At 42.8% G+C, this 27,712-nt stretch overlaps 1 protein-coding gene across 3 annotated transcripts in view; it reads left to right on the top strand.

The window, feature by feature from the left end:
• The window catches only part of OBSCN (obscurin, cytoskeletal calmodulin and titin-interacting RhoGEF), a 258,005-nt gene that overhangs the window by 168,124 nt on the left and 62,169 nt on the right, over positions 1-27,712 (top strand). For 2 of the 3 annotated variants that reach the window (XM_087894267.1, XM_060684487.2), the window contains 9 exons: positions 82-240; positions 1,271-1,448; positions 1,619-1,732; positions 3,583-3,750; positions 4,491-4,593; positions 5,576-5,705; positions 7,653-7,758; positions 14,435-14,477; positions 17,423-21,043. In XM_087894267.1, coding sequence (XP_087750393.1) covers positions 82-240; positions 1,271-1,448; positions 1,619-1,732; positions 3,583-3,750; positions 4,491-4,593; positions 5,576-5,705; positions 7,653-7,758; positions 14,435-14,477; positions 17,423-18,671 — 2,250 coding nt within the window. In that variant the 3' untranslated portion in view covers positions 18,672-21,043. Of the gene's footprint in view, positions 1-81; positions 241-1,270; positions 1,449-1,618; positions 1,733-3,582; positions 3,751-4,490; positions 4,594-5,575; positions 5,706-7,652; positions 7,759-14,434; positions 14,478-17,422; positions 21,044-27,712 lie in introns of those variants that run through there. The other variant, XM_060684486.2, reaches the window with a different exon arrangement.

The raw sequence follows: 27,712 nt of genomic DNA, 5'->3' as shown, positions 1-27,712 counted from the left end.
ATTACAGTAGATCTTTCTGATGCTGTGACTTATAAAGCCAGTGAAACTCCCTGCCACATGTTTTGCTTTTTTTTTTTTCAGGGACAGTTCATTGTGTGGGAAGGTGCTCCGGGGGCGCGCATGGCTTGGAAGGGACATAAGCGCCATGCCTTCCTCTTCAAGGGTTACCTGCTGGTGTGCAAACCAAAACGGGACACGAAGATGGATACTTACAGCTATCTGTTCAAGAACATGATGAAGGTTGAATATGTCCTTCCTTAATAGTTGTCTTTCTCTGGCTACTTTTTGGTATCTAACTAAAACCAGGTTAAGCAATCAGAACAATACTGTATTATCTGTTGATATAGCTTTAGAGGTTCACATCTCACAGCAGTGCAGCCAGTTGGATCTGGTGGTTAAGGCATCAGGCTAGAAACTGGGAGGTTGTGACATCTAATCCTGCCTTAGGCATGAAAGTGGGTGGGTGACTTTGGGCGAATCACCAGAAGGGAGTGAGTTCTACCAATTTACGGATAAAAGTTGGCAGGGTGACTTTAGGTCAGTCTCTCTCTCTCAGCTCAGCCCATCTCAAAGGGTTGTTGTGGTGGGGAAAATAGGAGGTGGAAGTATTAGGTATGTTTTCTGCCTTGAGATATTTGTAAAAATAATAAAGGCGGTAGATAGATAGATAGATAGATAGATAGATAGATAGATAGATAGATAGGCAGGCAGGCAGGCAGGCAGGCAGGCAGGCAGGCAGGCAGAGACAGATGATAGATAGACAGACAAACAGACAGACAGACTCACTGACTGACTACCATACAGATAGTCCTCAATTTACGACCACAACTGAGTCCCAAATTTCCATTGCTAATCAAGATAATTGTTAAGTGAGTTTTGCCCCATTTTACGACCTTTCTTGCCACAGTTGTTAAGTGAATCCCTGTTGTTGTTAAGTAAATCACACAGTTGTTAAATGAATCTGGCATCCACATTGATTTTGCGTGTCAGAAGGTCACCAAAGGGGATGACGTGACCAGGAGACACTGCAACCGTCAGGAATCCATGCCAGTTGCCAAACAACTAAATTTTGATCGTGTAACTAGGGATGCTGCAATGATCATAGATGTGAAAAATGGTCCTAGGTCACTTTTTTCACTGCTGTTGTAACTTTAGACAGTCACTAAACAAATGGTTATAATTCGAGGACTACCTCTATACAGACGTAAGATGTATAGCAAATGTGCACCTGATCCTGGCTGACTTATAACCTTGGTTTCTGGTTGTTCAGCTATCTCACATCGATGTGAATGACCTGATCGAAGGAGATGACCGGGCGTTTGAGATTTGGCACGAACGGGAAGATTCGGTCCGGAAGTATCTCTTCCAGGCGCGCACCGTTATCATCAAAAACTCATGGGTGAAAGAGATCTGTAGTATTCAGCAACGGATCAGTCTCCCTGTATGGGGTGAGTAGAACTCAAGACTTCAGTTCCTGAAGTTTAATTTTTGCTGCTTTTGCATGCAGTGCAGCTTAAGCTCTCTGAAGACAGCTTAAGAGTGTGTGTGTGGTGGGGGAATGACTAGAAGTCTATTGTCTCCTAGCGAATATCAAATCTGATTTTTTTTCCTGTTTCAGATGCACCTGATTTTGAAGAGGAACTGGCGGACTGTACAGCAGAACTGGGCGAAACTGTCAAGCTGGCATGCCGAGTCACAGGAACCCCTAAACCAGGCATCACCTGGTATAAAGGTACAACCAGCCTCAGTTTCCCCATAATTAAGGTCAGAAAAAAGCGGTAGATTTTTGAGCAGGGACACTACTGGTAGTCCTCAACTTATGACCACAACTGAGTCCAAAATTTCTGTGGCTAAGCAAGACATTTGTTAAGTGAGTTTTGCTGCATTTTACGACCTCTCTTGCCACAGATGTTAAGCAAATCATCGCAGCTGTTAAGCTAGTAACATGGTTGTTAAGCAAATTTTCCTTATTTGCTTGTCAGAAGGTCACAAAAGGGGATCACATGACCCCAGGACACTGAAACCATCATAAATATGAGTCAGTTGCCAAGCATTTGAATTTTGATCCTGTGACCATGGGGATGCTGCAACGGTTGTAAGTGTGAAAAATGGTCATAAGTGACTTTTTTCAGTGCTGTGGTAACTTTGAAAGGTCACTAAATGAATGGTTGTAAGTTGAGGACTTCCCTTAAAGCCTTATTGAGTGATACCAGCTATGCAGTCATGATAGATAATTTTTTCCTTTAATTTTGTTTTTGCTTATCACTTCTCAATGGTGCCTGTTGATGGTCTAATGCAGTGGTCCCCAACCCCCGGTCCGCGGACTGGTGCCGGGCCGTGGAGTACCTGGCACCGGGCCGCGCAGCGGCCGGGGGACATGAACGCTGCAGCGCAAAGGCTCCTGGGCCGTGCGCAAAAGCTCCTGGGCCGTGCCCCCACCCCTGCGCGCGCTCAGCGGGCCGCGGCGATAAAAAGGTTGGGGACCACTGGTCTAATGTACAGGCAGTCCTCGACTTATGACCACAGTCGAGCCCAAAATTTCTCTTGCTAAATGAAACATTTGTTGTGAGTTTTGCTCCATTTTACCACCGTTCTTGCCACCATTGTTAAGTTGACAACACTACTGTTGTCAATTTAGTAACATGGTTGTTAAGTGAATCTGGTGTCCATATTGACTTTGCTTGTCAGAAGGTCGCAAAAGGGGATCGCGTGACACCCCTCCCCCTTTGTGGGACACAGCGACCAATATAAATATGAACCAGTTGCCAAACATCTGAATTTTGGTCAAGTGACCATGGGGGTACTGCAATGGTCATAAGTGTGAAAACAGTCATAAATCCTTTTTTTGCAGGCCCCATTGTAACTTTGGTCGCTAAGTAAATTGTTGTAAGTCGAGGACTGCCTGTATATTCTTCATCTCCCTTTTCTCATCTTTGTTTCCCAGATATAATACTGTCATGTATGCTAATGTTAACATGAACTTATCTCGTTGGTCAGCTGTTAATTGAAGGATATTAAGGATATTAATTAAAGCTAAGAACGACTCAGAGGGAATAAAATGGAAGAATGACTTCAGAACAAATATATATATATTTGTGATTTATGCCATGTCATCACGTTTACAACTGTCACAGCATTAAATTGTCAAAATTTGGAAACTTGATAACCAACTTGCATTTTTAATGGCTGAAATGTCCTGAGGTCACACCAGTGCTGGTATTCAGCACTGAATACCAGTGCGCGCTCACATTTGTGAACCGGTAGCGAAGGTAAGTCAGTACCACCTCTGGGTCACACAGTCGCCATTGAAGCCTGCTTCGCTTAACGGCCGTGTGATTCACTTAACAATGGCAGGGATTCGCTGAACCTCGTGGCAAAAGAAATATAGAAATCAATTGATCAAAGAAATAAAGGTTGTAAAATTGGTCCCGACTCTCTTAACGACCACATTCCTTAACGAGGTGCATTCAGGTCATAAATCAAGGACTACTTGTTGTCAAAATAAATAAAGGAAATTCATTTTACAGTCTGAGTCCAGCCACATGTTCACCAAAGGGTATCTTTTTACCTCTTGCTTTGCAGATGGGAAACCAGTCGAAGTGGATCCTCACCACATCGTCATAGAAGATCCCGATGGATCCTGCACATTGATCCTTGATAATCTGACCGGAGTGGATTCAGGGCAATATCTGTGCTATGCGTCTAGTCCAGCTGGCAGTGCCAGCACCCTTGGGAAAATTCTCGTCCAAGGTACCAGCATTACACAAAGACACGCACAGATCCACAAACACACACAGGCAATTTTGAAGGCCCAGAGAGAAATTACTAAGATTTCTCATCGTTCTACACATTAATCCTGCTCTCACAAGGCATCCAGTCAGCTAGTAGAACTTTTGGGGTGTAATGGAAAAAGGAAGGAAGAGGTGATTGTTACATAACACAACAAAACACACACCATGAGAGTCCCCTCAAAGCAGAGGAAGGGAAGGAAAGACAATAAACCCACTTTTAAAATGGGACCAAGAGAAAGGGAGAATTGTGTGCTCTCTAAGGTTGGTGGAGAAGGTGAGGGCCAGTTTGGTCTAGTGATGAAGGTTCCAGGCTAGAGTAGGAGTTCTAGTCCACCTTGGCCATGAAAGCCAGCTGGGTGACTATGGGCCAGTCACCAGCAACCTGGGAATTCTAGTCCCATCTCAGGCAGAAAAGCTGGCTGGGTGACTTTAGTCTGTTCGCTTTCTCTCTCAGATCCAACCCACCTCACAAGGCTGTTGTGGAGAAAACAGGAGGAGGAAGGTGTATTGGATATGTTCTGTTCCTTGAGTTATTTGTAAAAACAATAAAGGCGGGATATAAACAACCAAACGAACAAATGTCAGAAACATGGATGCACCATGTTTCTGGATGCAATGTGGGTTTAGAAGAGTATTTGACTTACTCCTCTCTCTTTTTACAAAGCTTACACTTTACTCATGGTATATTTTAATTTCCAGTGCCTCCTCGGTTTGTGAACAAGATGAAACATGCCTATTACACCAATGGCGAAGATGCACAGTTTACTTGCACTATCGAAGGGGCACCATACCCCCAAATCAGGTAAGGGAATAATCAAGCCCATGCTCCACAGCGTTTTTGGATAGGACTTTCTAGCCTACAAAGGCTTATTTTACAGGGAGTCTTCTACTTTACAACCACAATTGGGACTTGAATTTTTGTGGCTAGGCCAGGGGGTTGTTGTGCCTGATTTTACGACCTTTTTTGTCAAGGTTGTTAAAGGAATCACTGTGGTTGCTAAGCGAATCACACTGTCGTTAAGCAAATCTGACTTCCTCCATTGACTTGCTTGTCGGAAGTTGGAAGGTCACAAATGGCGATCATGTGATCTCCAAGCGCTGCAACCATCATAATCAGCATGCCGGTTGCCAAACACCTGGATTTTGATCACGTGACCATGAGAACTTTTACAATGTTCATAAGGGTGAGGATTTAGTCATAAGTTACCTTTTTCAGTGCCGTTGTAACTTTAAAGGGTTGCTAAAGGAACCGTTGTAAATCAAGGACTTCAGAATGTACCTGTACGTTCTGAAAGCTGTTTTCAAGAGAGGAGGAGAACCATGTAGATATAATAATTATTATTGCTTCCAGTTTTTTCTTTTTCATGTCTTGTTGTGTCCTACTCTCTGAATAGATAAGACATGAAAGAGTAAAAATCTGTATTCTCTGTATTGGGACAATCACTGGGAAATGGTGAGTTCTAGTCTGTTTTAGGCATGAAAGCCAGTTGGGTGACTTTGGCCAAACTGGCCCCCGGTATACCTCGGTATAAAGGCCTTCCTCTATAAATCTGTATTCCCTTCCTTTCCCTCTCTTCCCCTCCATTATTCCTTCCTTCCTTCCTTCCTTCCTTCCTTCCTTCCTTCCTTCCTTCCTTCCTTCCTTCCTTCCTTCCTTCCTACCTTTCTCTCTCTTTCTTTCCTTTTTCCTTCCTTCCTTCCTCCCCACCTCCCTCCCCTCCTCTCCCCTCCCTTCCTCTTCTCTCCTCTCCTCTTCTTCCCCCTCCTCCCCTTTCTCATTCCAGGTGGTATAAAGATGGGAACCTCCTCACTGACCCGAACAAACACCAGAGCTTCAGTGAGCCACGAAGTGGCGTGATTGTCCTGGTTATCAAAAATGCCTGTGAGGATGATGAAGGTTTCTATGAGTGTGAGGTGAGTTTCTCTCTTTCTTCTTCTTCTTCTTAAATTGTTATGAGACAGGAACTTTTCCATAAAACATCTGGGCCAAACACCTGCCATGCATCTGCTGGGCACGTTCCGTTTGTTCCGTTAAGACATCCTGAGTTGTCTCAGTCCAACTTACACAAACAAGTGTTGGAAGGAAAACCCATTTGGAGGCTGATTGGAAAGAAAGATTCTGTTTATTGATGAACAGAACCACACAAAGACAGCGTGCAGTTCTGGGTCAGCTGAACAACTGGTTTTTCTTGTGCATGGGCTTTTATACAATTTTTATAGCATTTTGCCTGTTGCCTCTGGCCTGCCTTTCTTAATGGACCAGTATTGTCTCCACTTTTCTTAATAAATGGAATCAAGATCATGTCCTGCCCTTTCTTAATCCCATTTTAATTACGAAAGGTGTTTTTGAATAAATTGCCCCAGTTTTTCTGAATGGATTATCCAATCTGCATTTCTAAAAACTGGCCTCCTCGGTTTCTGCTTGGAGACTGAGGCTGGATACTGTCTCCCTTAAGAGCATGTTTCTCCATTTCTCCCTTTGGGGGAATATAATATTCTGCTTCGTTTAATATCCCACAAATTATTTCATTCTTCTAGGGAGGGGGTGCTGACTTTCTACACAAGCTAACAAAAAATCAACTAATTCAGTGGTGGGTTGCTACTGGTTTGCGAACCGGTAGTGGCGGCGGTGGGAGGCTTCGCCCACCTGCTTGTTTCTGCGCAGAACTGTTGCACGCGCATGAACGTGTGCATGCGCCCACGAGCAAACCGGTAGCAACGGGTTTTGGAATCCGCCCCTGAACTAATTAAGGAATCACCAAGAACATTCCCATCAACACCCGCAGGGCAAGCCGTAGTGTATAAAATGAGAGCCCTCCCTTCTAACAGTGATGATGTTACTTAGTTGGGTTATGAAACATCTGCAAGTAAACCACCAAGCTGAGTGATATTTTTCAATATCCATTAGAACTTTGAACAATCAATAAACAAACTGTTGTAAGTCGAGGACTACCTGTAACTAGTGAAAGCTAGTTAAAGTGAGATCCAACCTAGAGTTAAGGAGAAATTAATCAATAATTAACTAATGGAATAGCTTGCCTCTTGGAATTGTGGGTGCTTCATCACTGAAGGTTTTCAAAAATAGATTGGACAACCATTTGACCAGGATACAATAGCACTTAGACTCTTATACCACTTTACAGTGCTTTCACAGCCCTCTCTAAGCATATTGCCCCTAACAATCTGGGTCTTCATTTTACCGACCTGGTGGAAGGCTGCGTCAACCTTGAGCTGGTGAGACTTGAAATGCCAAATTGCAGGTTGCCAGCAGTCAGCAGAAGTAGCCTGCAGTACTGCATTCTAACCACTGTGCCACCATGGCTCAGTTCACCTGCTTTGAACAGGGGATTGGACTAGAAGACCTCTGAGGTCACTTCCAGAGCCATGATTCTACGTCCTCCACAAAGCGATTCCTTGTACAGGAAGTCCTCAACTTACAACAGTTCATTTAGTAACTGTTCAAACGTACAAGGGCACTGAAAAAAGTGACTTACAACCGCTTTTCACCCTTATGACCATTGCAGCATCCTCACAGACATGTGATCAAAATTCAGATGCTTGGCAACTGACTCATATTTATGACGGTTGCAGTGTCCCAGGGTCACGTGACCACCTTTGGCAACCTTCTGATAAGCAAAGTCGATGGAGGAGCCAGATTCACTTAACAACTGTGGCAAGAAAGGTCATAAAATGGGGCAAAACTCACTTAACAAACGTTAACAACAGAAATGTTGGGCTTGACTGTGGTCGTAAGTCAAGAACCCCCTGTATAGATTTGTGAAGAACCACCTGGAGTTGGTTTTTCTTCTTCATCCGAAATCCACACATACGTTCTTACTAGCGTTGTCAACTTGTCTTCAGTTGATAAACAGGTTGGGGACCGCGAAGGGAAGCGCCCACCTTTATCGTCAAACCACAACAGCATTGGCTCCGGAGAAGAGACCTGAGCAAGCGATCACAATAGAAGGTAGGGCCTTTTGATCTGCTCTCTCACAATGTGGTTAATTCAAGATGGCTAAGGGTGGCTAATTAAGGACTGAATGGGTGCATTCTCTTACCTCTCAGAAGATGCGGCATTCCTGTTTGTTCTTGGGACTGGCTTAGTGTTTGTGTTTGCCTAGTTGGCGTTGTTGTTGTTTTGTGGCAGAAGAGGCCCAGGTCTTTGGCTTCCTGCTCGAGCAGTGGATTGGACTCAAAAATCTGCAAGGTCCCTTCCGACCCTGAAATTCTAAGTTCTGTTTAGGCTGATTGTGGGTCAGTTCAGTGTGGTGCCTCCACAGAAAAATCACCTAGTAAGATTATACAGGTTGAAAAGAATACCCACAGTATTCTTCATCAGTACCCACAACAGTGGTGTGAACCAGATGCAGAATGTCTTGTAATTATTCAAGGTTTATTTTATGATCCCACACATTTGCTCTCCTAGTCTTCCAGAGGTTAGCAATAACTAAGGTTCCTCTTCTGTTCCGATCTTAAGTTGGACGAAATGGAATTTGTATATACAGTATTTCTTGTTTATACCCCGCCTTTATTATTTTTACAAATAACTCAAGGCAGTGAACGTATCCAACATACTTTCCTCCTCCTATTTTCCCCTCAACAACAACCCTGTGAGATGGGTTGAGTTGAGAGAGAGGGACGAAGTCACTCAGCCGGACTGAGAAGAAGGGACTTCTCTGTGGTGGCTCCCTCCCTGTTACTTGAAGGACCATCTTTTCCCAGTTACATCCACCCGAACCACCAGAGCGGAGAGCAGAAGGTGTTATGGGTTTCCTCTCTTAAGGAGATCCATCTGGTGGGACCCAGAAGAAAGGCCTTCTCCATGGTGACTTCCTCCCTGCTATTTGAAGGACCATCTTCTCCCAGTTATATCCACCCAATCCACCAGAACAAGGAGGCTGAACGTGTTATGGGTCCTCTCTTTGTGGGAAGTCCATATGGTAGAACCAAGGAAAAGGGTCTTCTCCATGGTGGCTCCCTCCCTGGGGAACATCATCCATGTGAAGATAGATAGCAAGAGATACAGATGATAACATCCACCAGGTCTCCTACCGAATTGAGAGTATTTCAATGACTTTTTAAAAGAGATTGTGAAATGCAACTTGTAAGACCTACTACATACAGTCTAATCATGCAGCGCATATAGTAGAATGTTCTATGTGTTTCTAATTCTGGGGTCTTTGCGGGGGAGTGTTAGGATAAATATGAATTGAATTATTTGTGAAGGATAAAGCATTCTTGATATTGTGAATTTGGGTGTTTGCAAAGGGTGAAGGACACCTGAATTGTGATATTGTCATGTACTTGACATGACTTAAGAATGTACAGCAGAGGTTGTGATACAATGGCACCACAACATGGCATCGTTTTGACATTTTCAAGACTTGATCCAAAACCACTCGGCAGGCTTTCATGCCTAAGGAGGAACTAGAACTCATCATCTTCTGCTTTCTAGTCTGGTGATCGCGAGTCATACCTGACTATTTCAGATAAAATAATTCTTGGTCATTGTGTTTAGGAAATTAATCTTTTTAACTGAGTCTATTTCTATGGTTTATGCTTGAACTGGGCAACCATTTGTCTGAAATCTTATAGGGTTTCCTGCTTGAGTTTGGACTAGAAAACCTCCAAGGTCCATTCCAACTCTGTTATTCTGTTATTTTATATGGCAAGTCTGACCCATGAAAACATGATTTTTCACATGTAGTGACTAAACTGGAAATTTTAATTTAATTTAATTTATATATTATACAAATTATAATTTAATTTTAATTTAAAATATGGTTTATTGTAAATTTCTTATCCGTGTTTTAGAAAGACACTTGTCTTTCTACCCTGTGATGGAATTAATTTGAAATTTCTTTTAAAAGTGACCTGCGGCTTTTTCAAATAAGAAATCAATAAATATTGGTGTAATTTGAACGCCTGTATCATGCAAATGGCACTTTGCTTTTGAAGGGGAAAAGAACAAAAAAGATAATAAAGTCGGTTGGATACCATCTTCTCTGCCTATTGAAGAATTGAATTTTGTTTTATTGCGTCTCATTGGCCTATATTATTTGAATTTTGCTAACCTACTATATTAATTGCTAAAGCAATGTCAATCAAATTCTAGTGAGCAATCAAACTCCATAGCTTTTAACCTGCTTTGCAATGCTCAATGAGGTTAAAATATCAGAAGCATCATTTCTTTTTTTTGAAAGGGGTTCTAAAAATTCTTAAAAATGGCTACCACAATCCTAATTTTTTCTTCTTGTTATAAATCGGACTGAGTAAATCCCTAGGTTCTCTGTTACAATGCCACATAAAACTTTTTATTTCTTTTAGAAAGCAAATGAGATTTAAAAATTACAGCATGATCAAGTGAATTTTATTCCTCCTGGGACATGTGAAACAAAGCTTTATTAAAGCAAGATTTACAAACTGGTTGATTTTAATGCACTTAAGAAATTCATAGAGAAGGAATGCAAATGCTCAGATTTCCTGCAATTCTGGAGCTGATTTGTTAAATGACAAAGTTTGCTTAATTTTGTTTATTTGTGTCAGAAGCCTCACAATTAAAATAAGGCATGCTATATGACATAAATTTTAAAATATAAAATACAAGATTAAAATACAGGTAATCTTCGATTTACAGTACAATCACAGTTGAGCCCATAATTTCATGTTGCTAAGTGAGACATTCGTTAAGTGAGTTTTGTCCTATTTTACGATCTTGCTTGCCATAGTTGTTAAGTGAATCTGGCTTCCCCATTGACTTTGCTTGTCAGAAGGTCACAAAAGAGGATCACATGACCCCAGGACATTGCGGCCGTCATAAATATGAGACAGTTGCCAAGGATCTGAATTTTGATCACAGGGCTTTAGAAATGTTGCAAAGGTCGTAAGTGTGAAAAATGGTCATAAGTCACTTTTTTCAGTACTGTTGTAACTTTGAGTGGTCACTAAATAAACTGTTCTAAGTTGAGGACTATCTGTATGTACAAATTAAATAGATCTTGCCCAGAAAATTTAGGAAATCAAGCTTATTTATGGATCTGATAGTTAAACAACGTTTGATTCCTTTCAAACATTGCATTTTTCTAACAATGTTAATTTTGCTCACAAATCTGTGATTTGGCAGACTGCAAGTACATGGAAGACCCATCTCACATAGGTTTACAACCATTCATTTTGTGACCATTCTACGTTACAAGGTCACTTAAGAAAGTGACTTACAACCGGCCCTCGCTCTTAACATCCTTCACAGCATCCTTACAGTTATGTGATCAAACTTTGGCAACTGGTATGTATTTATGATGATTGCAGTGTCCCGGGGTCGTCACATGATCCCCATTTGCAACCTTACGAGAAGCAAAGTCAATGGGGAAGCCAGATTCACTTAACAACCATGGATATTCACTTCATAATTGCAGCAAAAATAAAGATAATAAAATTGGGTGTGATTCACGTAACAACTGCCTCACTTGGCGAAGGATGTTCTGATCTCAATTGTGGTCGTACGTTGAGGGCTAATATATTTAACAATGAGTGGAATGTTAATTTGAAATAGGTTATTTCAAATGTAGTATTTAAAAAAATAATAATCACATCCTAATCAGCATACTAATCCATTAAATCCTGGTGTTTGACTTTGCTTAATTTCTGTTTCAGAAACATAGACTATCAAGCATAATAAAACAATAAAATAGAGATTATCAGTGCCCAGTTTCAACCCTTACAAAAATTTGGACTATTTTATTCAACCTGTTTTGCTTTCATCTAAAATGATGTCAGGACTGTTGAGATTTTGTTATAAGTTTTACGTTGTTTCCTAAAACCCAGCATTGTCAGAAGAGGTCAAAAAAAGTCAAGATGGTATCCCTGATAGGGCAAACAAAGCATTTTTATTTATTTTGCAATTACTGTGACGCAAGATAAAAAGGAGCAGGGTTTCAGTAAGATGGTCATGACCAATAAGTTGATTTTTTTCTCCCCCTGCTAAATGTCCCAGTTTTTAAGTGCCTTTCTGGCCAAAACAGGAGAATTTGGACATATCCTATCGAACATGATTTAAACAGAGAAATTATTTGCATACAGATAGTCCTTGACTTACAACAGTCCATTTAGTGATTGTTTGAAGTTAGAACGGCACTAAAAAAAGTGACATATGACCGTTTTTCACCCTTATGACTGTTGCAGCATCCCCAGGATCACGTGATCAAAATTCAGACACTTGGCAAATGGTTCATATTTATGACGGTTTCATTATCCCAGGATCATGTGATCCCCTTTTGCCACCTTCCGACAAGCAAAGGCAATGGGGAAAGCTAGGTTCACTTAACAACCATGTGACTATCTTAACAACAGCACTGATTCCCTTAACAACTGTGGGAAGAAAGGTCATAAAGGGAGGCAAAATTCACGGAAGAACTGTTTCGCTTAGCAACAGAAATTTTGGGCTCAATTTTGGTTGTAAATTGAGGACTACCTATAAACCCCTGTTTTGAAAGGTATTATAGCGTGCTCTCTTCTTTTTTTCAGAAAAATAATTCTAGCAGTTGTTAAAATTGTTGCTTTGGCTTTACTGCAAAGACATGGAAAAGACCATGATAGAAAACCCTCAATTAATATACTAATGGCATGTTTAGAAGAGACACAACGCAACACCTTTTCTCACAATGGCAAATGTCTGGATGGAAATGCTCTCGAAGCAGATGAAAATCTAATGTGGAAAGCAATCGGGATATAACGACAGGTAGTCCTCGACTTACAGCTGTTTGTTTAGCGACAGGTCCTCACGCATACGACCATCGCAGCCTCCTCACGATCACGTCCAAATTTGGCCACTAGGCAGCTGGCATGTATTTACAGAGTTTTGCAGCATCACCTGATTGCCATTTGCAAAGTCAATGGGAAAAGTCGGGTTCGCTTAAACAACCACACGATTTGCTTAACAATTGCGATGATTCACTTAGCAACCGTGGCAAAAAAGGTTGTAAAATCAGGCATGACTCACTTAATATCCACCTAGCTCAGCAAAGGAAATTCAGATCGTGGGTTGTAAGTCGAGGATTACCTGAATGCCAAATCAACAATTGTGATATAGCTGCCCTGACATTCCGAGCTGTACGTATTAGTGAAGCAGCTTTGTATTGTGATCCACAAATCACTTAAGATGCTGATTATTTATTGTTTATTTCTTGCTTAGTGTGACCCACCCTTCCTTCCTTCCTTCCTCCCTCCCTCCCTCCCTTCCTGCTCCACTTTGTGCTTCCTTAACTAGTAGACTTGTACAACAAGAAAGAAAACTACAAATTTGGGGTCAGGATACAGGATACTGAGTCAAGAAACAAGCACAAGGTTTCCAATCTGAACAATTTTACGTTCAACATAATTACAAGTAGTCCTCAATTTACGATCATTTGTTTAGTGACTGTTCAAAGTTACAACAGCTCTGAAAAAAGTAATTTATGACTGTTTTCCACACAACCATTACAGCATCCCCGTGGTCACATGATCAAAATTTGGCTGCTTGGCAACTGACTTGTATTTACGACGGTTGCATTGTGCTGAGGTGGAGTGATCCCTTTTTGCAACCTTCTGACAAGCAAAGTGGGGAAGCCAGATTCACTTAATAATCATGTCACTAACTTAAAAACTGCAATGGTTTGCTTAACAACTGGCAAAAACGGTCATAAAATGGAACAAAACTCATTGCCTTAACAACTTAACACTTAGCATCTACCTTGCTTAGCAACATAAATTTTGGGCTCAATTGTCATAAATTGAGGACTACCTGTATTTTGAGTGTAAAACATTTGTTTTGTACTTAAAATAAGCCATTTCCATCATTTTTGGGAAATACGGAGCTGCAGAATGTTGGGATGATCAGATGCCAAATCTCTGTGTTCCACTCCAGGTGGACATAGTCCTTGATTTATGACCATTTGCTTAGCAACTGTTCAAAGTTACAACGGCTCTGAAAAAAGTGACTTCTAATCACTCCTAGGACCCTCACAGTAACCCAATTCACATGATCACAATTGGGACACTTAGCAACTGACTCATATTTATGACGGTTGCTGTGTCCTGGGGTCACATGATCACCATTTGCAACCTTCTGGCAAGCAAAGTCAATGGGGGAAGTCAGATTAATTTAACAACCATGTGATTTGCTTAACAACCGTGGTGATTCGCTTACCAACTCCAGCAAAAAAGGTCATAAAATTGGATGCCACTCACTTAACAGTCACCTCACTTAGTGACAGACATTCCAGTCCCAATTGCAGTCATAAATTGACGATTACCTGTCTTTATAACTCAAAATGTTTTCTTTTCAGTCCAACCTGGTTAAATTTAGCCCATTTATGCCGTACTAAGCCTTTAAGGTTGGAAATCAGCTTTTAACTAGGTTTAAGACATTTAAGCAAATGTTTGTCCGTGGTCAGCTTAAGTGATTTGTGGATTTAATTATTACACATTGCTAAAATTGGTTGCAATCTCAGAAAAAACAACCGTGGGATGATGTTAATTTTTATTTTTCCTCTCAATTCTTTCCACTCAAGGTTTTTAAATTTCTTTTATTTGCATAACAAATTTAATGTGATTGTGAGCTTCTGCCTTTTTTTAACACCATGCTGTTCATACTGTTTTCTTTGTAGTCACTGAACAAGAAACTAAAGTGCCTAAGAAAACCATCATCATGTAAGTCATCTATATGCATATATATCTATATATATACATAAATCAGCATATGTGTTGTGCTGTGCTGCCTCTCTGCATGTCTCCATAATCAACCTATACAGGAGGTCCTCGACTTACACTCCTCCATATAACCCTTCATTCTAAGTTACAACATCACTGAAAAAAAGTGACTTATGAACATTCCTCGCACTGATGACCGTTGCAGCATCCCCATGATCACGTGATCAAAATTTGGGGACTCGGTAATTGGCATGTAGTTATGACGGTTGCAGCATCCCAGGTCACATGATCCCCATCTGCAACTTTCCAATAGGCCAAGTCAGTGAGGGGGAAGCTGGATTCCCTTAACAACTGCTGGTTCACTTAAAAACTGTAGTGATTCACTTAACAACCACGGCAAAAGAAAGGTTGTAGTTTACAACTGCAGCAAAAGTAAGGGTCATAAAATTGGGCATGACGCACTGAGCAGCTGCCTCATTTAGCAATCAAAGTGCCAGTCTCAATTGTGGTTATAAGTCGAGGACTACATGTATTTATTGGCTGTGCAAAAGTGTTTCTTGCCATCCTATCAGGTCTAGTGGCATTTTGGGGAGTTAGGATAAAACTTAAGCCAGGGGACAAAACCATTTGAGGTGTGACTATTTCGCAATCTTCCTGAGATAGATCCAAATGCAAATTGTGAGGTCTGAGCAGGCCAAAATCAGGGAGGGACCACAGATATCCAGTGTGGCACACAGCACTAATTCTCGAGACACACTGTGTGCAAAGCTGTCTTTGAACCAGCAATCTTGTATTTATCACTGACCACAATTGATCTTATCAAGGGACTGTTCCTGAGGAGAAATTAGCAATCTAATTGCCTTTTCTTCCCTGGTATACAATGGTTTCACTGCATTAAACTGAAGGGAGAGAAGAATCCCATTCTGAAGATAATTAAAAGTAATCTCTTAATAATCTACTAACTGCTAGCCCATCTTCTTCCCTCCCTTCCTCCACTTTTTCTTTCTTTCCTTTCCTTCTTTCCTTCCTCATTCACTCCTTCCTTCCTTCCTTCCTTCCTTCCTTCCTTCCTTCCTTCCTTCCTTCCTTCCTTCCTTCCTTCCTATTTTTCCTTCCTTCCTGGAAGAAGACCCAGGACCTTCTTGTAGCTGGGAGTCAAAAGAGTCAAGATGCCGTCTGTAAGCATGCAGTTGAATTTGAAGCTGTTTAGGATATGCATTAAAAATATAGTTGCAATTTGCCCTCTTGACTTCTTCTGTCCCTAACCTCCAGATGTCTAGACCTCAGATGCAGTTTTTAACACAACCTGTCCTTCTCTTGTCGTGCTGGCAAGTTCGTTGGAAGCAAAGAAGCTCTGGAATTGCCCTTAGGCTTAAGATAGGAGAAAGATCAAGAATGTCTCTTCATCACAACTAACTTATTGTTTGAACTTCTCAATCCTTGTCTTGATGCTTTTTTTTTGCTTCCCTGCCAACACAAATGCTACTTCGATTGCAGAAAGGAAACCCCCTTTTTATTGAGAATATTTTGAGTTGCACTGTATGAGCAAAATTTACAACAGCACTGAAAAAAGTAACTTAAGACCGTTTTTCACACTTACAACCAACGCAACATCCCTGTAGTCACGTGATTAAAATTCAGACATTAGCAAATGGCTTGTATTTATGAGGCTTGCAGCATTCCAAGATCATGTGATCCCTTTTTGCCACCTGACAAGCAAAGTCAATGAGGAAGTCAGATTCTCTTAACAACTGTGTTATTAACTTAACAACTGCAGTTATTCATTTAACAACTGTGGCAAGATAGGTCATCAAATGGGGTAAAATTCACTTAATAACTGTCTCTCTTGGCAGCAGGAATTTTGCACCCAGTTGGGGTCATAAATTGAGGACTACCTGTAGTTCTTGAGATTACAGCAAAGCATCCTCCTCTTGTTTACTGAATTCGCGGCCCAAATGGCCTGCATGAGACTTGAGGAATTATATTACTTTTCCTTCTTCCTGTCTCCAATTTAGGAAAATATCTATTGAAATACAAGCTGGGTTGTTTCCTTGTAGATATTTCATGACCAAACTAGGTTGCATCCTCAGGATGCAACCTAGTTAGGTCATGGAATGTCTGCAAGAAAACAACCAAGTTCAAAGAGCACCAAGGACTCCACAGTCCAACCCTGAGCTAAAAATATACTCTTCCATCTGTTGAAATAGTTCAAACAGATTTATTTTTTTTTACACTGAAAAAAAATTCAGGGAGTTGAAGGGAATTGAGACTTTCAAAATGGAGACAAGCTGGTGGTAAGAATAAAAAATAAATAAATAAACTCCTTTCAAACATTAATTTCTGCATGTACCCAAAGCTCACAAAACTGACCCTGCTGTGCTTCATTTTTGCATTAACCTGTAGCATGCATTCCCATGGTTTGAGAATCAGGGAACATTTTAAAGGGTAGGATCCTCGATCCTCTCTGAACTCGGTGGTTTTCTTGCAGACGTTTCATGACCTTTCTTAGGGAACGTCATCAGTACTAGAAGGGAGGGTGGGGTTGTGGAGAGGAGGAGGAGGACAAGAGGAGGAGGAGGAGGACAAGGACGAGGAGGAATGACTATGGAGTCCTTGGTGCTCTCTGAGTTCAGTTATTTTCTTATAGATGTTTCATGACTAAACTAGGTAACATCATCAGTGTAAGAAGGGACTGGGGTTCTGTCTTCTAGCACTGATGTTATTATCTGATTTGATCATTAAATGTTTTCAAGAAAGCTCAGAAAGCACCAAGGACCACACAGTTTCCTTCCTTCCCCTCCCCCTTCTCTTCCTCCTCTTCCTCCTCCTGGTTGGGTCATGAAATGTCTGCAAGAAAATCCCCAAGTCAAAAGAGTACCAAGGATCCCCTAGTTCAACGCTGACCTTTCTCACCCAATCCCAATCTCCAACATTTTCACCATCAGAGAGGAAACCATCACCACCGTTGTGAAAAACCCAAGAACCAAACGGAAGCCATCTCCTGCCCGTCCGTCTTCCAGTTACACTCCTCGCTCTCCGGGCTCGGAATTCGCAACATCGGAACCAATTTATGTCAGCAAGATTAGGCAACCAGGTTCCAGGCATGACCCCGAAGGAGTAGGGAAGACCGCCATTCCTACTCTTTTTGTGACAGACCCTCAAGAGAGGCAAGGAGTTGCAGGCAGGGGCATCAGTGTAGAAACCCCACTGGAAGAACAGCGTAAATGGGTGGAAGTGGAAGAAATAATTGAGTTTAACGTGCAGAAACCAACCCAGATGTCAAGGAAGAGAGGCGCATCCCCCGCGCGATCCGAGAAGGAGGAATTTGCGTCAGGTTATTCTCGGCCCAGCATGAGACCCAGGCCTTCTTCTGAAGATGACCCAAACGTGAATAATTCCAACAACAAACAAGTTGAACAGGTCGAATCTCCCATCTCCCGAGATGTTCACAGATCTGGAGAACCATCGGGGAACCAAAATGAAAGTTCTCATGTGGAGCTAGAAGGAAAGGCACATCTTCATGAATCCAGAAGCTGGATTGACTCATCTGGGACTACCACGGTTGAAACATCTCAGATGGGCCTTCAGCATCCCCAGGTTGAGGACTATGTTGTGGAGGAGTCTTCTCCAGAAGACGAGACTCTTCCAGATCAAAAAATGAGAGTAGATGACCCCGATCGGGGAGACCTCTCCGATCTTGGCAACCGCGAAGTAAAAATCCTTACCCGGAACGGGAAAGCATTAACTTTGGAGGACCTTGAAGATTACATCCCTGAAGAAGGAGAGACTTACAGATGCAGCCGTCTTAATTCCGAAGAAGATAAACCATGCGAGATAGCCGTTCTCCAGACCGAGATCAACAAACCCACCATTGGCAAGCCAGTATTACTGAATGTCGGTAGGCCCGTGGCTTCTAAACCCAGGCAAACCTTCTTTAGCAAATTTGAAGGCCATCACCCTGGAAGTATCTTCATGTCGGCGTCCAGAGTGACCGAGATGCAACCTAGAGATCCCACCAACGTTTCTTTCCAGATTGGCGAGTCCCACCGACCAACTTTCTGCACGCAAGTCCAGTTGTCACCAGACAGTGGCGCATCCAATTTCAAAACCGAAGTGTCCACCCGAAGCTACAGCACCGCCGTCGGAGAAACGGTCACGTTCCACATCAAGAAGGACGATCCTTCCCAAAGTTAACAAGAAATTAAGGCCAGATCTCTAAACCATGATAAACAATTAAAAAAAAAAAACATTGCCATCGACCTCAACAAAAATCAGCGCCTTTATGGAAGGGAAAAATGAGAATACGAACGGAGAAACAACAATTAAAAAAATAAAATCCGAGATAAATGGTGACGTACCATAAAATTGATCTTTTGCAAGGGAACACTTCTGTCAGTACGATCTATAGAATGTAATCTTTGATTTATATTTTTTTTCCTTTTTGTATTAAAAAAAAAAAAGCACACCATTCCATTGTAAGGCATTGAGGTGCAGTAGACCCAGAATATCATTAGTGAAACAAGATTAAATCATGGTTACTTTCTCTTAAAACGGCCGATTTTTTTTTTCTTTATGTTACCAAAAAGGCAATTCAGAATTTAACAATTCTAATTCATTTCTTTTGCAACTTCTGAAGAGATTTAATAAAATCTAGCACAGGTAGTCCTTGACTTATAACAGCTCATTTAGTGATCATTTAACGTTTTTCCCACTTATGACCATTGCAACATTGCCACGGTCATATGATCAAAATTCGGATACTTGGCACCTGGTTCACATTTATGATGGTTGGCGTATCCTGGAATCACGTGATCCCCTTTTGTGACCTTCTGACAAGCAAAGACAATGGGGAAGTCAGATTTGCCTAACAACAGTGTTACTAATTTAACAACTGCAGTGATTCACTTAACAGTGGTGGCCAGACAGGTCATAAAATGAGGCAAAATTCACTTAACAAAATTTCTTGCTTAGTAACATAAATTGTGGGCTTATTTGTGGTCATAAGTCAAGGACTACCTATATTGTATTGCAGGAGTTACGGAAATTATTTTATTGAATCCATCTTAATTCCACTGACAGAAGTAACACTTCCATCAGCTTAAATGCAGACAATAAATCTATTTAAGGGACCTCTGACTTGTATTTTGATTTTTGCTAATTTCTTGCCAATTCCAAAACACAAGGGTTGGTGCCAAAATGTTGACCGAATACTTTGTTCTCTCCAATCTTTCTTGATAGATACGCTTCCTTTTATTAAAATGAAGATTGCATTGGATAACTATGTTTTCTTATAGCCTGCTCTCACAAACAGTATCTCCAATTATTTTTGAAGTTGTCCTTAAAAAATACCATCTGATTGGGCAAATTCTTAACACAGATAAAAACAATACCAATTTATGGATGAGTGAGTTTAAATGCATTGCTGAATAATTCTTCATAACTCATACTTCATTGACACATTTATCTGAACCATAAATGGAGAATAGAGCATTCTCATAATCTTCTCCAATCAAAAATGGGATTCTTCTGAAGATCACCCAACATTTGTCATTTTCATTATGGCAAGCATTTTTGTCTTGAATACAGGTAGTCCTTGACTTACAGCCATTGGTTTAATGATCAAAGTTACAACAGCACTGAAAAGAGTGACTTGTGACCGTTCTTTACACTTACGTTGCAGCGTCCCGAAGATCATGTGATCAAAATTCAGATGCTTAAGCAACTGGCATGTACTTATGATGGCTGCAGTGTCCTGGGTCATGTGATCACTTTTTGTCACTTTATGACAAGCAAAATCAATGGGGAAGCCAGATTCAGTTTACAGCCATGTTACTAAATTAACAATTGCAGTGACTCACTTAACTGTGACAAGAAGGGTCGTAAAATGGAGCAAAACTTCCTCAACAAATGTCTTGCTTAACAACAGAAATTTTGGGCTCAATTATGGTCATAAGTTGAGGACTACCTGCAAACATCATGCCACAAAGTGTTTTAGAAGGCTGGGTGAATTTCATTCAAAGAGTCCCCTTCATTTTGCAAAAACCCCTTTTTGATTATTCTTTACATGTTTACTTCGTGGTGTCTGTGCATTTTTAACTTTGCCAGTTACCAAAATTTTAAGATCTGCAACCGCCTCTCTGCAGAAAATTATGCAATCCGTCAGCCTATGTTTAGAAACACAAAATGTTCATTAACAATTTGGCTGAGAAATAACTAATGAAAAAATAACTTACATTTCTCTTGATCAGCTAATTTTTTTGAATTTTCAACCACTGGATATTTGAGACTTTTTTTAAAAAAGAATTTTTTGAAATGTTACGGTCTATCCTAAGAAAAAAAAAATTCTTGCCTATACGGGATTTACAATCTGTAGATAAATGTTGGGGTTTCTTATAAAGGAATAATAAGAATTTATACTGAGTAACTTTCGTGTTGATGAACCAGTTGGATTAGATATTCTTGGTGCAAAGTGAACAGTTTGTTTCAGAGATCAAACAAATTCAGAGACAAGATGTCAACTGGAACGACACTCAATTTTCTATCAATAAAGAATCAATAGCATCGTATTTCTTTTGTTGTGGGTTTTTTTCCAAAATATATTTTTTCATCTTTTAATTGTCATTTGGGCTATGCACCAAATGTATTTTCGGTGTCTCTACAGAGGAATAAAATGCAATGGGAAATTTATGCATGAAACAGTTCCTCAACACTTAGCATCCCTTCAGGAAGGAAGTTCTGTGTTTCTTCTATATGTCAGGTTCCAAGTAATGCAACTATCAAAAATCGAACTCCGAGGCATTCCGTTTCCTCAAAGAACAAATTTATTTAGATACACCAACTTGGCACGAACTGTTAGAAAGCCAGTATTAAAAATTCCCGGGCTTTCCACCCCACTATAAGTAAACACTTCTCAATTTTTCAAAACAATATGTCACAGTGTCCAACCAGGATGAGAGTTGATTGCTTGGTGACTTCTCTCCTCCTCCTCTGGCCAGCCAGCCATTGGAATGTCTCTGACTCATGGGCCAGCTATGTTGGTGTGGCTAAAGACTTCATCCACCTCAGCTCTCCCCCCTTCAGCTCCAAACTGTGTCAAACTGAATACATGAGAATAACCCAGGATACAAACAATCCCACAATCCGGTCAAATTCAGCCTCAACTGAAGGAACATCTCTGCAAGAGACAAAGCACAGTAGGGTTAGTCAATACCACTAGCCCCCCCCCTCCACCAGGAGGCCCCTTTGGTTTTGGGGGTACTTGTCATGAAACTGCTTTACCAGCCTATTTGCACTCACCTTCCAATTCTTCACCCAGGCGACCTTTTTAACAACCAGTTCTGGGGGCATGGCTTATATAGGGGTGTGGCTTGGTAGTCATGTGACTGGGTGGGTGTGGCTATGTGCATAGGGACTAGTCAGAGGGCTGAAAAAAGTCATTTCTGACCGGTCCTCGCACTTTTGACCGGTCCTCACACTTATGACCATCACATTTATGCCTGTTGCAGCATTCTTAACCGTGTCACTCATTTCACAACTGCTTCTCTTCACCACAGTGACAAGATAGGGCACAAAATGTAAAATGTGAGTACAGTCGTAAGTGCGAGGACCGGTCAAAAGTGCGAGGATCAGTCTAAAATACTTTTTTTCAGCCCTCTGAGTAGTCCTGCACATAGGGACTACCCAGAGGGCTGAAAAAAGTGATTTCTGACAAGTCCTTGCATTTTTGACTGGTCCCCACACTTATGACCGCTCATCATTTATGTCTGTTGCAGCATTCTTAACAACCGTGTCGCTCATTTCATAACTGCAATACTTCATGTGACCGGGTGGGCGTGGCCAGGTGGTCATGGGGCATCGCTTCTTTGCCCTAATAACAGTTTGCTGCAATGGTCATAAGTGTGAAAAACGGCCATAAGTCACTTTTTCCAGTGCCATTGTAACTGTTGTAAGTCAAGGATTACTTGTACAAGAAGCTTCTTTGCTTGCAAAAAGCTGCCCTAAATACCAATCATTAGATTAGAAATACCTGCAAACCGGAGTTACAAATCAGGCAGGGTGCCAGAGCACCTTGAGGAATTAAAATAGTTAAAACGCAGTGATAACTATCAGCAGCCAACTCTTGCTCATAAAGTGAAACCCTTTAGCAGAGAGGTCATTTTAGCTCTCCAGAATGAAGCAAAGGAGCAAACAGACTATCTGTTGCTTGTTAAACCAATTACCAGAACAAATAGACACAGGAACTAGTCAGATTTCCAAAGCTGCTTCTTTTCGGGAACAGAGATTAACATTTTCCCTTCCAAACAAAGCTGAATAGAGAAAATTATCGCATCGCTAAACACAGGATTAAACATCACCAAGCACAAAATTAAACTTCACCAAAAACCAGTTTTAGACCAAAAGTCAGAAAGGGTATGTAAACTCATGTTTGAATGTTAATCTTTCTAGCAACCAAGAAACCTTGCTGAATGTCACTCATCTTGGTTCCTTGTCATTGAAAGCTTCTGCTTCATTATTCAATTATTTCTTCAAAGTGCTGATCATTGCACCCTGGCTGGAAGAAATCCAACAGGGGAGTATTTCCTCCCAACACCAGTGTAAAAAGCTTAAAACAACCCTTCCCCTTTAAGAAAGTCAAGCAAAAAAAAAAAAAAACCCTCTGAGAAGCTCCTGAAGGGACAGTAAGTCTAGGCATACTGCCAAGAATGTAATAAGGGTTAATGGAGAGGCAGTTTCTGTAAGTAGGGCAATAAAGATTAAGCTAGGAAACAACAATGTTGTAATTCCTTACAGGATTAACCCTGTAAAGTGGGGAAAAAACGAAAGGAGATTTCTTCTAACAACCGGTTCTCCGAATTGCTTAACTACTTAACAACCGATTTTACCAAACCGGTGCGAACTGGTACAATCCCACCACTGCTTCCAGTGTTGTGGCCCTCCAATGGCCAGCAGAGCTGGCAGCAGAGTCAGACAGTGAGGAGGTTGGAGAGGAACATGGGCCAGTCCTGGGGGCTGGGGAAAGCTTAGATGAGGGCAATGCGTCAGAGACAGAGAGGGAGCTAGACAGCAGTGAGGCAGAGGAACAGCTGGAGCCTGTTCCCAGTGTGCACATGCGCAGAGCTGCCAGAAGGCAAGAACAACTCAGAAAGCAGGGTCGACTTGGGAGTGAAGCTACACCTTGGAGGTGATTGGCCCCTCCTATAGGAAACAAAAGAGGAGCGAACGGGGAGTGGGCTTTTGCAGGAAACAATTCATTCGTTTGGTCGTTGCAAGAGTAGAAAGATCTGTGCCAAGTTTTGCCTTGCACTGCGTTTGGAAACAAGTTACCTGGCATCTTGCCAAGTGAGATAAGGTCTGTGTTGATAAATATTCCTTTGAAAAACTGTTTGGATAAGCCTTGCTGACTGTGAATAAAAGGAATTTGCAGTCGTGTAAATAAAAGGGGTTTTGCCGGGACCAAGACTCTGCTTCATGTTTTTTAAGGAAGCCTAGGTCAGAACATCCAGTATATTAAGTATTCCAATTGACCCTTCTGCACCCTCAAATCCAAGATTATCTCATAATGAGTCTGACCCTCGATCACCATGGGCTTAGGGGGTGCCCGATCTACTGGTCGGACTTGTGAACTCACTGCCGGTTTCAACAGACTACTGTGGAACACCGGATGTACCTTCCCCAGCAACAGGTGAAGTTGAAGTTCTACTGTAAACAGGTTGATCACTTTCACTATAGGGACTGAGCATTTTTGAGGCTAGTTTTAATCTCAGATATTTCATGGACAAGTAAACCCTACCTCTCACCTTAAACTCAGGTTGGAGAGACTGGTGCTTGTCGGCCTGCTTTTTATAAGCCTTCACTGCCTCACTTAGGGCTTGCTTTGTATTTTTCCATTCTTTCTTCAGCAATTCCATCCACTCAGCAGGTACCTTTTTGGTTGGGCCTTGGCTTGTGCTTGGGCTGCCGACCAGTGGGTTGGATGGGTCTGAAGTGGAGGTCCAGCCACTGCCAGGTTGGTGCTCCAAGTTGGGCGGTCCCCAGCCCTTCAGGGGGGACCTTGGGTGGCTGGGTGATGAGCCTCCTTCCTCATTGGGTTGCTCTAGTGGCTCTCCCAGGGTCAGACCAGGCGGCACTGTCCTCCATTCCCCAGGCCCTGACTCACCCAGATGTTGCTGATTCGGGTCCTGATGAGCGTTGTCGGAAGCTCTCACGAATCCAGCAAGGGCTTCTTTTGGCTGTGGAGGGGGCCAACGGCCAAGGCGGCACTTCAGAAGCTGGCTCCGGATCCGTGGAGGGTCTGCAGGTCGGTGGGGCGGATGAGTAGCTGAAGGGGATGAGGCTGCTCCCTTGTTGGGCGGTGGAGTCCTCTATTCCCCAGGGCTCAACTTGTCTGAGTCCTGCTGTCCCAGGCTTTGGTGGCTGCTGCCGGAATCCTCTACAGGCTGGGCAGAAGCTTCTCCCGGCCGCAGAAGGAACCCTCAGCCAAGTTGGCATTTTGGAGGCCAGCAGCTGCTCTGTGGCAGGGTGGTAGGCCAGTGGGGAGGATGGTTTGGCCCCAGCAACTGTAGCAGGTAGAGGGTGAGGGCCCATGAGGCATAGGACCAGCCACAACCTGGTTTGCAGCTCCCACTGGGCTGCGTTGGCACTGCCAGCTGGGGATGTGGGCGGTCAGGAGAGCGATCTCCTCGGCACCTTGCCAGGCTCAGCTGTGCCCCTTGGCAGTTGTGGCTCGCCCCGCTGAGGCCCTTCGGGAGGGTCCTCAGGTCCTGCTCATGGGTTGTCGCCAGGGAATCATATGGCCTCGACTCACCTGGAGTTGACAGGCCCCACTCTCTCCCATGGGCAACAGCCATCAGTTCCTTCAGCGAAGCCTCCGGCCGGTTTCCCACCAAACTCCAGGACAAATCATGGTGTTGATGATTTGTCAGCAGAGTTGGCAGCGGAGTCGGACAGCAATGAGGCTGAGGAAGAACATGGGCCAGTCCTGGAGGCTGGGGAAGGCCCAGATGAGGGCTCTGCATCGGAGGCAGAGATGGGGCCAGGGCCATCGGGGAGTGATGTGCGGACTCTGTAGCCTCCAGAGGCTGACAGTAGAGAGGCAGAGGAACAGGAGGAGCCTGTTCCTAGTGCACGCATGAGAAGAGCTGCCAGAAGGCAGGAGCAGATAAAGCAGAGAGGACGACTCGGAAGTAGGGCCAAGAGATGATTGGCCCCTCCCATAAGGCTTAAAAGACCAGCAGCGGCTCTTGGCCTCTTTGCCGGAAAACAACCATTGAGAGAATTGCTTCTTTTTTTGTTATAGTTATTTCTTCTGTTCCTGAACTGTTGCCAAGAAAAGCTTTTGACAGTTTGCCTAATTATCCCAAGGTCAGAGATAAACTAAAGACTGGTGTTTTAAGGACTTTGCTTTCATTTCATTTAGAATACGCTGAGAATGAGTTAATTCTCAGCTGTTTTAATAAAATTTGTTCGTTTTTTGGAACTGTTTTGTATTTAATATCAACTACAGGGGCCTGGGTCACAACACATGGAGCAGGATGTCGTCCTCCTCTTGGCCTGGGCTCTTCCCGGTCGGTGCCCGGATGCTAGGCACCGGTGGCCTGCTTTTCAGCAGAGCGTTCTCCACCGCCACTTCGGCTGGCCACTGGGCACTCTCAGGGGCCTGCTGCTTGTTCAGGCAGCCCCCCATATCCATCTGGTTCTCTCCCTTCCTCCTCCCTTCCTCCGTCTTCACTGAGTCTTTCAACTCCCTGGGGTGCCCAGAGAGCGGCTACTAAAAGTTTCTGGGCTTTCCACCCCACTATAAGTAACCATTTCTCAATTTTTCAAAACAATATGTCACACTGTCCAACTGTTGTTTGCTTGGAGACTTCTCTCCTCCTCCTCTGGCCAGCCAGTCGTTGGAATGTCTCTGACTCATGGGCCAGCTGTTAGTTTGGCTGAAGACTCCATCCATCTCAGCTCTACCCCCTTCAGCTCCAAACTGTGTCAAACTGAATTTAATTTAATTTAATTTAATTAATTAAATTTATATGCCACCCCTCTCCGAAGACTCAGGGCGGCTCACAATACATTTAAAAAATCATTATAAAAAGACATTGAAAAATTAAAAACATTAAAAACTCATTCACACCATTCATGGCCGGATCTTGCCAGATCGCAACAGCAATATCAATGGCCCCAGGCCTGCCGGAAAAGCCAGGTCTTCACCGCTTTTCGGAAGGCCAATAGGGTGGGGATGGTCCAGACCTCAGGAGGTAATTGGTTCCAGAGAGCTGGGGCAGCCACAGAGAAGGTCCTCCCCTGCGGGCCCGCCAGCCGGCATTGTTTAGCTGACGGGACCCGGAGGAGACCAACTCTGTGGGATCTTACCGGTCACTGGGAGCTATGTGGTAGAAGGCGGTCTCGAAGATAGCCTGGCCCTGAGCCATGTAGGGCTTTAAAGGTAATAACCAACACCTTGAATTGTGACTGGAGATCAATAGGGAGCCAGTGCAGGCTCACGGAGAATTGGTATAATGTGGGTGTACCTAGGTGCACCCACGACAGCTCCCGCGGCTGCATTCTGGACAACTGTAGTCTCCGAACATTTTTCAAGGGTAGCCCCATATAGAGCACATTGCAATAATCTAACTGTGAGGTGACAAGGGCATGAGTGACTGTGAGGAGAGCCTCCCGATCCAAGTAGGGTCACAATTGGTGCACCAGGCAAACCTGTGCAAAGATCCCCCTTCATGAGAATTCATGAGAGGATAACGTAGGATACAAATGGTAATGGGAGCGACATGGCGCTCCCATGTAACACCTCTCCTGCGTGAGCTGCACTGGCTCCCGGTGGTCTTCCGGGTGCGCTTCAAGGTTTTGGTTACCACCTTTAAAGCGCTCCATGGCTTAGGGCCTGGTTATTTACGGGACCGCCTACTATCACCAATAGCCTCCCACCGGCCAGTACGCTCTCATAGAGAGGGACTCCTCCGGGTGCCGTCAGCCAAACAGTGTCGACTGGCGGCCCCTAGGGGGAGAGCCTTCTCTGTGGGGGCACCTACCATCTGGAATGAGCTCCCCCCGGAGATACGGAGGATCCCGGATCTGCGCTCCTTCCGCCGTGCTGTGAAAACCTTTTTATTCCATCAAGCGGGCTTGGCCTGATCTCTTCCCTTTTTAAATATGTAAATTTTAATCTGTTTTTAAATTATTGGGGTATTTTAATTTGTCTGGGCCAAATAATTTAATTTGATTTT

The sequence above is a fragment of the Pantherophis guttatus genome, chromosome 4 (assembly GCF_059756535.1).
Source record: "Pantherophis guttatus breed Tessera chromosome 4, ASM5975653v1, whole genome shotgun sequence".
Lineage (NCBI taxonomy): Eukaryota > Metazoa > Chordata > Lepidosauria > Squamata > Colubridae > Pantherophis > Pantherophis guttatus.
The sequence above is the reverse complement of the archived record's forward strand: the minus strand, read 5'-3'. Positions and strand labels throughout refer to the sequence as shown.